The sequence below is a fragment of the Salminus brasiliensis genome, chromosome 18 (genome assembly GCF_030463535.1).
Source record: "Salminus brasiliensis chromosome 18, fSalBra1.hap2, whole genome shotgun sequence".
NCBI classification, from domain to species: Eukaryota; Metazoa; Chordata; class Actinopteri; order Characiformes; family Bryconidae; genus Salminus; species Salminus brasiliensis.
In genome coordinates, this window is record NC_132895.1 from 14,606,021 (window position 1) to 14,617,475 (window position 11,455).

At 38.4% G+C, this 11,455-nt stretch overlaps 1 protein-coding gene across 1 annotated transcript in view; it reads right to left on the reverse strand.

Moving 5' to 3' along the window:
- Positions 1–1,315: 1,315 nt before the first annotated feature.
- Positions 1,316–11,455, reverse strand: part of LOC140539156 (nectin 1a-like) — a 32,180-nt gene continuing 22,040 nt past the window's right edge. Inside the window, exons 5-6 of the mRNA XM_072661796.1 lie at positions 11,288–11,439; positions 1,316–9,193 (exon numbers count right to left, since the gene is read on the reverse strand). Coding sequence (XP_072517897.1) covers positions 8,715–9,193; positions 11,288–11,439 — 631 coding nt within the window. The 3' untranslated portion in view covers positions 1,316–8,714. The remainder of the gene's footprint in view (positions 9,194–11,287; positions 11,440–11,455) is intronic.

The following is an 11,455-nucleotide window of genomic DNA, read 5'->3' on the forward strand; positions in this document are numbered from 1 at the left end:
CAGTGTACATAAAACAACTGTGATGTCAATCCCAACCAGAGAAAGCCTGTTTCGCAGAGTGCTGTAATGGATTTAGAGAGACAATGGCTGGTGGTGCGGTGCTTCCAGCCAGGACGAAACAATGGCCGGCTCAAACACTGAATGCCTGCGGCAAAGAATATTGGTCTCACAGAGTCTGTGACACATCCTTACCGCTGAACATGAAATTAAATGTGCTGCCATTTACAACGTTCAATAGTAAAGTTAATATGCTATTCACAATCAGCTAAATTAAAAAAGCTGAAACTGATATGTAAAACAAAATTATGTTTCTCTAAAATGCTAAAAAACTATGTGGTAATCTTAATATAAATATTGAAATTAATTTTAAATTCCAAGTAAATTTGATCCATTGTTATAAACATGTTGTAGCCAATTGCAATTTTAGTGCAAAAATACACACTTATTTCTATTTATATATAAAACTCTTATTTTATCTCAACTTATTATTAAACCTCTTCATTTATATTTTAATGATATACTCACAACAGACATAGTGAAACAGTGCTTTACTTTACTGACTGATATGATTGTTCCAGGAGGTTCACAAAGTTTCGAAAGTTCAGTCCTACTTAACCTTCAATACTTTCAATGCTTAATTTAAATAAGGTAGAAGTTCTGAATTGATAAAAATATATTGATTTGTGAATTGAACTGTAATTTAGTCCAAGATTAGGCTTAATCGGTGTCCAGGAAAATGACTGTCCAGATAATGATCAGTGATCATTTGGTGTTAAGCACTGAGATATTAAATATTAAATATTGGTATTGTGATCTAATTATATGCAATGTAATATACACAATATGGACAAAACCCTCTCCTTTGCATCTCAAACAGCAGTTTGGAGTAATTGAGTCGACTTTTGTGCACTATGTACCTCAACACTCAGCGACCCCCCTCTGTAACTTTGCATGGTCTAATACCACTCACAGTCTATGGTGGAATACCTGGAAGGGTGAAAATTTTACCAAGTGACTTGTTGTTGCAACGATGGCATCCTGCAACAGTACCATGATGGACTTCAGTTAGCTCTTTAGACCGACCCATTCTTTCACCAATGTGTGTAAAGGCACACGTGTGTCCCAATACATTTGACCTTAGTGTATATTTTTGCGTAGTGGATATATATAGACACCTGAAATCTTGGATTACGAGATGTGTCCCAATACATATATATAATAAAAGAGAATAAATAAATGACATGTCGCCCACATTATGTCACAGCAAGGATATGTGTCTTTTCCTCACGCATAACTTAATTAATCAAAACAGAAATTATCATGACATTTTTTATTTGCAAACAAGTCATGTTCTTAAGCCAAAATGCTTCACAAAAACACATATGCAAACTACACTCAATATGAGCACACAACATAGAGTATATACACATCAGAAAAAGGAGGCAGTACAGCTGTGTGTGAAAGTTTGGGCACCCTTGGTATTAAACACAGCAGCTGTCGCTAATCAAACCTAAAACACAGTATTGTCAGCAAGTCCTAATGCACAGTTACTCTCTCTTTCAAAATCTAAATCATCTATGTGGCCTGTGCAAAAGTTTGGACACCTTATAGAGTCAGAGCAGAGAAAAAGCAGCCCTCATCTGGATTCTCTAGACGATCTGTGGCATACTTCAAATGTTGAGTTTTATGATGAGGTTGCAGGCAATTTTTCCATGAAGATTATGTTTGTGTATGTAATGCCTCACAGTGGACCAGTGCACCAGCACTACTTACTCAGCTAAACCTTCCTGCAGGTTCTTGGCAGTCATGGGGGGGTGATTTGCTTTTCTTACCACCACACAAGCAGCTCTAACCGCTGAGCCACCACTGCCCCAAAGGTGCATCCGTCTCGAAGGAAGCACATTTGGGGCAGTGGTGGCTCAGCAGTTAGAGCTCCGGGTTATTGATGGGTTGTAGGTTCGATACCCGGGCTCGGCAAGCAGCCACTGTTGGGCCCTTGAGCAAGGCCCTTCACCCTCTCTGCTCCCCAGGCGCTGGAGTTGACTGTCCACAGGTCTGGGTGTGTGTGTGCTCACTCCCTCTAGTTCACTAGCAGTAGTTCTCTAGTTCACTACTGTGTGTTTGTTCACTACCACAGATGGGTAAAATGCAGAGGACACATTTCGCTGTACATAGTACAGTGACAAATACGTGCACCTTTACTTTTAATAGCAATAGACTTTGCTGAAAATACAGTGGTTTATGTTTGGTTAGCTACAGAGGCTGGATTTACTACATTTTAATAAAAATAAAATCCCAATGTATAATTTAGCCAAAGGTGACCCAGACTTTCACATACAACAGCAGACCTATACATAATAGTGACATCCATACAAAAGTTGGCTGCACAATACTCCATATATGTCCTTTTTACAATACTGACACATGATTACCCAAACACTGTATAACAATAATATGCATGTAATTGTTGGTTTATAAAACTATGAAAAACTATGTATTTTGGCACAATATACACACATAGTTCTACAGGGTATAGTGTAATATTCATCCCCACAACCATTTCCTCTAAAGACTAGTAATGTACAGATATGTTTTGTTGATATTTTTAGTCTTGAATGACACCTAATGCATAGAATGTAATCATAAATGAAATCAAATGAAGTGTAACCCATAATTTGGTAACCCATACTTAGCAATAATGAAACAGCATGGAGAGAATCCAGCTGAGCTAAAGATGAAACCACAAAACACAACACAGAGTTCTGAAATGCAGATCATAAAGCCGACAGGGTTGTCCCAACACGCTCCAAGCCACAGACTTTCAGCTCCAGTGTTTCAGCTTGCAAAAGAGCTTTTCTATTTTGCTTTAGATTTGCAAAACTGTAAACTCTGATGAATAACAAATCATATCCCATTCACCAATGTGCCTTTTTAAAAAAGACAAACTAACAAAGCGTAAACAACCACAGAAACTAGTCTAAAGGTCTTCCACTCATTCGATTCATTTCAAGCACTGATACAGTACAAACAAAAAATGACATCTATGCTTCTTAAAGAGAGGAGATGAGCGCTTGCTGCTGTGTAGGTGCACCAAAGCCTTTACTAAACAGTTTGTTGCTAAAGTCAGCTGCAATACTAAACCTTATGTAGCTTCTCCAAATGTTATCTGATCTTCTGCGAGTGTTTCGTGTTTCACTTGGTATCAGTCAGGTGATTCCGAGCACTTGGACAGGTAGCATTTCCAAATGACTTGGATCAGTCACACAAGTCACCAGAAAGAGTGAGACAAAGGCTATGGCTGAAATGAACCCTATTTGCATTTAGGGCACTACAGAACACTTCTGAATCAAATAAATTAGTCGTAGAGAGATTTTATACATTTATTTTTAGCCAATCTTTTCCTATTAATTTGCCATTTCACGCAGTAGCTGAGTGTCATCCATGACATGACACCACCAAGCTGAGAATGTGAAGGCTACCATGTGTTTCTTTCAAATCGCAGCATCTTCTTTTTCTAAACTGCTCGGAACACCACTTTACTGGATGGCTTAACACTGTTTGGAGGAGAACACTAACTAATAGTTTTGTCACATCTGCTAATAGATGACCACGTTGGCTAGCACTGCGCTAAGTGATGGGGGAGAGAGACGCCATACCCACCCAGACAGAGCAAGGCCAGTTGAGCTCTCCTTAGGCCTCTAAATGATTTATGTATTTTTAGTGCTACTTATTAACTAAACTGTTCACTCCTATATAGCACAATGCTGATGAGGGAGTACGGATCCACAGTTAACAATAGTCAGGTGAGCTGCATACTACGACAAGTGAACAAATTTTATATTAACGGTTAATTCGGTTCTCAAAAGCCCATGGTGACTTTTTAACAGCATGGTTCTTTTAAAAAAATAGAGGTTCCTTAATAGTTCTCAGCTTCGACATAGGGTTTAGCCTATACAATTCATGTACAACCATAGGTTCTTCAATGGTTATTTACACTTATACATCACACTCACAAATACAGTTGTTTAAAGAACCATCCATCCACCATTAAAAGATTCTGTAGTGAACCAAATGCACCATTCTGTACAACATCACTCCAAAGAGGGGTTTAAAAAGACCTCTATGTACTGTAGCTGTTCAAATTATCTCCACATTGTTCCTATCATCAGGATAACATACAGTATTTCAGTACAAGCACAAATGAGATTATCTGGATCTGGGGTTCCGAAAGAATTAATGCTTTACAAAAGAAGACTTACATATTGAGGACACTCTGTAGTGAGGACACATAGTGCCTTTGGAAAACTAAGCTCTACGAACCCCTACTGTCCTGACTGTCCATTGTCTTACCAAATGCTTTTGATACAGTCAATCACATTTGCTCTTAAAAGGATTGAAAAACTGTGGATTTAATACTCATGCCATTGGCGGTGGCCTTCTCTTTTCTATTAGAAATACATTTGTTCTCTAGTGTCCCACCCCAGTTGCCCTTCTTTTCCACATTTAGAACAATGACCTGAAACCTGGCCCACCATTAACCCAATGTTTCTGTTACTGAAGGTGCTATGTGTGATTGAGCTCAAGTCATGAGAGCTTCATACTGCTTTTTGGTGTCAATTAAGCAATTCAGCACTTCAACACTTTGCAAGACAGTACATTATGTGGATTACTGTCCTACTGTGGATCTCGGTCCATTTAGGAGCAGTCCTGTTGCATAAATATAATCCACTTCTAGGTAAACCAGTACTGGAAAAGCTCAGAGAATTTCTTGTTGTTGCGGTTGAGTGTTCTGTGAATCATAGAAATTCATGTCTGACACATATGCAGGCAGTGCTTTAACATGCACATAACTGAGGGAAACCTGGTTTCCTCTTTAGGCACAGATCATGGGTTCTAGATGTAGTTAATGGACAGAAGCGGTTTTGAATGATTTCTTAATGTTCTTCGCAGTGTAATAATACCGATAGAGCAGGGGTCATATTTTAGAAGATATGGAAGTTGAAAGCTGTAGTATGAGCCGTGATATAATAAACTTTTTCACAGTTCCTTGTATAAATTTACTGGTAAACTTGGGCAGAGGTGAATTTAGAAAAAAGTTGTGTCTGCAGAAATCTTGTTTCATTGTTTCCTAATTATGATATATTTACATTATGTTTATTAACTATGAACAAAAGTATTGGTACATCTGCTCATTCATTGTTTCTTTTGAAGCGTATAAAAATATATTTTCAGTTAAGTAAAGTAAAATGCTTTTGTTGAATAACTGTCACTTCTGTCCAGGGAATGCTTTCTACTAGATTTTGGAACATTGCTGTATCTATGCGGTATCTATGTATTAGTGAGGTCAGGATGTTGGATTATCACCACCCTGCCTCATCCCTGACTTGTTCCAAAAGTACTGGGTGGAGCACCATCACTCCACTGCTCCACAGCTCAATGCTGGGAGGCTTTATACCCCTCCAAAGTCCAAGCCTGGTCAATATGTTCATGTCTATCTGCTCCAGATGTTGGCAGTACTTCTATACAGGCAGAAGACAAGCTGTGGGTGCATTTGCACATCTGTGTCAGCAATGAGTATCTTAAAGTAGCTGAATGCATTCATTAAAAGGGGTGTCCACAAACATTTGGACATGTATGTACGTAAGCTTCTTATTCTGGTTTATCATTTATGATGCTACGTAAACATTGCAGATACGGTATGTAACACTGTTAACATCCAGTGTGGATGTTTGGATGGAAACCAAAACACTGCTAGTGGTAGATATGACATACTGGAGTTTTTGTTTGATTAACAGGTGGCCCAGCATTCTTTACCTTATTCTTTACCACACTAAAATGCAAGTTTTAACCTGTCCAAGTGGTGTTCAGTGTATGTATGCGTAAGTAATTAAGTTGTGATGTTGTGACTGTACACCCTATAATTAAGTGCAATCTTTTCTATTGTATACATTGCCCAGATTAGAAGGATTATACAAAGGAAACAGTTAAATAAAGATGAAACAATATAACAAAATCTTTTGTTGCTTAAAATCTGTGCTTATTGCAAAATTCAGTATCGTTCCCTTTTTTCTCAAAATTAGCCATGCTTCAAGCTGTGATGGAAATCCACATTTGGGTTAGGACTTATAGATGTATTGTATGTACCAGGTAAAACAAAATATTTACAACTATTTTAACAATGCCTGAATGGTATATACTGTACATACCCAATTTCAGAAAAAAGAAACACTTAGTAAAAATGCAATAAAAACAAGAATGTCATTTGTTACTTAAACTGACAAAAGTACAAAAAAAGGACTCCTAATGTTTTGCATGGTTGTATTTTGTAAATATAAACAAGGGCTGAATTTGATCCCTGCAACACACTCATAATTTGGGATACAAGACCAAGTTAAGAGTTAAGAGTTTATAGAATAATCAGGTTAAATCGTTTTGAAACATTTAACAATAAGCAGGTGAATTAGAACACGAGAGAACGTCACAAGAGAAACTGTCAGTCAACAGAGGACATTTCTCAAAGCCAGACTGCAAAAAAATTTAGGTCTTTCACCATCAACCACACATAATATTGTGAAAGGATTCAGGGAATCCAAAGAAACCTCAGTCTGTGTAAGGCAAGGCTGGAAACCACTGTCGCTTGTGAGCGAATGTGCATGAAACACAGTCATGCTTCTGTGATAAATACTGCCACATGGGCTCTGGGGTACTTTGGAAAACTATTGTCATTTAACATAGTCCAACACTGCATGAAGATATGCATCCACGTTTCAGCTTGTATTTTTAGGAAATTTCTCCATGACAAAGACAAAAAGGACCATCCAGAGCATCAGCACCCATAGCATGGGAAACTTGCATACGTGTATATTAGGATTTCAGAGACACACATGCTGGCAAGTCTATGGTTATTCCAGCAAGACAATGCTAGGCCTCATTATGCATGTGCTACAACAGCATGTCTTTGCAGATAGAGTTGTGTGTGCTTGACTGGCAAAAATGTGCAAGTGGAAAGGGCAAAAATTCCACTTGCAAAACTGTAACAATTATTTTCCTCAGTTCACAAACAATTGAAGCATGCCCCTTTCCCAACTTTTCTAGAGTATGTTGCAGACATCAAATTGGAAATGTGTTTAGGTTAGTTCTATAAAACACAGGGTGTGTCCTGATTGTGTAATACAGACCCAGAAAGATGTGGTTGTACTTTATACTGACCTTAATAGTGTGGGTTTGGCAGGTTAGTACACAAAATATTAACATACTGATCTGTTTCATAATAATAGAAAGTGATGATTGCAAGCCAGGGGTGCGCTCCAATAGTAATAGTTATAGTAGTAATACTCACTAGTTTTTGAGTAGTATATATAAAATTGTTCAGTATACTTAAATCCATCCAAACATCTTTAGAACCAGAAATAAATATTACAAAAAATAGCCTGCAGTGATGTATGTTGGCATAGCAACTCTTCAATAATTCCTATTAGAACAAAATAGATTAGTATGATTAGTATGTTAATATTTTGTGCACTATTGAGATTAGTATATATCTTATAGTATTACTGTGTTGTACACAATTGGGATGCACCCACAATTACGTTGTTCAGTAAAACACTGGAAAACATTTCTTGTCAGTTAAATTAATATTCAGGACTCTTGTTTTAGCTACATTTTACTAAATAGCCCAATTCTTACAGAAATGGGGTTTTGTATCCAGAGAAAGCCCAAAAACCACACACTGAAGCTTTTCCTACATGGACTGTACACATTCTGCCTTTCCATGCGTCACTAAAACCTGCACATGGCCCTGAGAGACTTGGCCCTGAGGCTTAGCCATTACCTTTTAGCTATTATACACTTGGCCATCGCTAACAGACTACATAAAACATTCATGTCTTGGTAGAGTAATAACTTACTATCAACCCATACAGATTCTCAACAACTCATGCACACTTGGAAATGACCACAATCTCATACCAAACTGATCCTAGGAACACATATTTAGCTACTCAAAATCCAACATTTAGAATGACTAAGTTACTGTAACTCAAGACCTTTGTATATTCCATGCGTTGGATGTTTGTATGGTTCACCAACCATTTGTGTATGCATGAAAATTTCATTTCCCATTGTTTTACTCGATGAACCCTTTTCTTTTGTGTTTGTAACCTACTGTTAATTGTTAAGAGGCCTGTATTTCTCTGAATCAGAGCTGCCTCACTGTATCTTTTGAAAACGACTTACACAAAACGAAAGAAAATGTAAATGTAAAAAGAGCTTACTCTGCTGTTCCAAGAAACACCACCACATATGGTACAACAACAACAACAACAAAGCAATCACCCATAATAACATGCACATAAAAACAGCAACAGTGCAAGATTTTCACAGTAAAGAAAGTGCTTGTGAAGTCTATTCATCACCTGTTCTATCATATATACCAATAGTATGTAAAGGGGTCTAGTTTACTGAATCGGTGTAAAATCCGGAACAAGGCCTCCGACTGGTTCAAATGTTTCTCAACTGCCAATCAGTGGTCTTTGTTCTGGAGGTCAACATGTGCATTCTCACCGCAGCAATTAGCTTAATGAGCTCTGACCCAAATTTGTTCGGCATTAAACGTCATGCAAAGTCAGCAGCAGGGCAAGTGAGAGTAGGAGAGGAGTTGGGGAATGGTGTTCTAAAGACGGTGGATAGATAAAGTCATATTCAGCATGTTCTTCTCACACATACCACTCTTCTTTAGAGATGACAGAACCGTCCATCTGTGGAACCATGTCCACCGAGATTTCCACTTCAGATTCATAGTCATACAAATAACCCGGCTCATCGTGTCTGTACCTCATACTGTCCTCCACCGTGCTGTAGCCTTTCATCCTGTTGTCAGGGTAATCATGAAACTCCTGAACACTTTCGCCCCCATAAAGTTCTGGCTTCTTCTCATCAGTGGAGTCTTCAGGATAGGTCAGACTATGAGGCAGAGAGGGGCATGGTGGAATGCTGCCAGCTTTGCCTAAACCGTTGCCCAGGACCTGTTTCTTGGTACTATAATCTCCTTTGAAAGTGCGTCTTTGGCGATGGAAGAAGACTGCCAGCAATGTGACTGCAGCCAGAAGAACTGTGCCACACACAACAGCTCCACCAATGGCAGCGCCTGCTCGCTGCTGCTCCTGAGAAACCTCGTCTGAGAAACTAGGGAATTCTGGGGAGGGAGAGAGATGGAAGGGAACAAGGTATAAGCATCCCTATACCAGGACCATGGTAGGGATGGGATGATGTGAAAAATGATGTTAGTATTACGATTTGTCTTAGAAAGGCCAGACGTTTTGGATTAGAGCCAATCCAGGGATATTTTAATGGATTGGGTATTGGCTATCCAATGCTTATCATGTGTTTATTTTATGCTCTTATGTTTTCACCACTGCCATGAATGGAAACTACCTAAGTAATTTTAGAAGTTAACAAAGCAGTTGATGGGACTGCAGTTTGGGGTTATTGTAAAGTTAAAAATGAGAAGCATCAGTATTTTAATTGCATTTCAGCTGACTGCCTTTGATAAAAATATTTCTGAATGGCAATTATGCTTTAAGATACTTTTCACTGCTTGAATTAGTGGTGTAACTACTGGGCACGAACCGCAGATTAATTACATTACATTACAGTGTGGAATATAGTTGTACTGCAGCTGTTACTTTTTACAGTAATAATTCCCTCAATCTGAAGCGTGTGGATAAATGGTCTGTACAGACCGTGCCTCAAGCGCCATAGGGGAACACATTGAGCACGGCCACACATTTGCAGTGACATCACTCCGGTGTAAAAAAGAGTAAGTCAACCTTAAAACAACTAGGAAATTTTAGAGACAGTAGCAATGGCTCCCAACAACAACTACATCACAAACCGTGTCAAAGTGTTAATTACTAATAGAAATAATGCAGCAACACAAAATACTTTCAAACTGAAAGCTAAAATTACTGTCTTACATTAATTAGTTGAAAATAACTGAATCCGTGACTCAAAAGCTGTGATCCAATCTAAACCGTGAGTTTTGTGATTCATTACACTATATATATGATCATAAGACAATATTAAACGGTAGTTAAATTGGTCCACACACAAAACTTCAGACTTGGGTCACAGTGTCCACACACTGAAAATAAGGGCATTTACTGTAGCGTTATTAGATTTGCGTTGCCTGTCTTACCTAATGTATGTGCCAGTTTGATCTACAAAAATGCCAGTTTCAGATGGAGTGGAGTATTGGTTATTGGCAGATAATCAGTGTTAAATGATTGAATCAGGGAGCAAAAAGGCTGAATTGGGATATTTTTCAGTATTACCATGTAACTGTTCAAATATAATCTGTATGTTTAAATAGCACTAATACACACTGAAACCACATTAGTTAAATTGACTGAACTTTTACTGACCTATTAGGTGTCTTTACACAACACAAATAAACTGCAATTGAAATACCTATGAAGTCTTCACCAGCACTATTACTATTACCGTTCAGATTAAAACATTTTGGAAACACATTGTTTCCTACCGCATGCTTTACAGGGAGAGTGCAGCGGTAGGCAATATATTACCACTGTGACTTTTAAAAAAAGATGCAGATCATATCTGAATTATTAAAATGTTAAATATTAAGAATGCCATAGGGTTTACACAGCAGTATATAATTACACCAGTAATCATCCCATCTCTACCCTACAGATAACTCACATCTGAGTTATTAAAAAGAGAAGAAGAGGGAGTAAGAAAGGGAAATAGGATGACAGCAGTATTTCTGGCAGGCATCTAACTGAAACACTCTTACTCAAGTAAGCAGCAGACAGGTGGCATCAAGCATCATACCAGATATTTCCAACATTCCAGTTTCTGCAGAGCACACACAGCATTTCCACCAAGCAAGGACATAGTCATGACATCATGCAAAAGGCAGCTCAGCTTTGAGAACAGACAAGACAGATCACATCAAGCAAAAGTGTTTAAACAGCAAACCATGCAGCCTTTAGAACAACACAGAAGAAGGAGGAATGAAAGTGAAGCCATTCCAGAAAAAAGAACATTACATGCCAGCACTAGTTTAAGTCTGTGAAGAATCATCGGGTGATGTTTCAGAGGCAGTTCATGAGACATATTACAGGTTAATGAACAGGAATAGAGCAAACAGTATTCTTTAAGACACTCCACACACACACACACACATAGGAACAGACATGCCAAGCAGCTGGGCACATGCTTTTGGAAAGTACAAGCTATTACATGCAGTGATTATATCAGCACTTACCTGACACTGTGACCTCTACTGATGCTGAGCCCGTTCCAATGCTGTTGGTGGCATCACAAACATATGTGCCTGCTATCTCGTAGGTTATGGGACCTTTGAAGATGAGTGTATCATCGCGGAATTCCACTGCATCCGGCATGGAGCCATTTAGACTACGAAGAAAAAAAC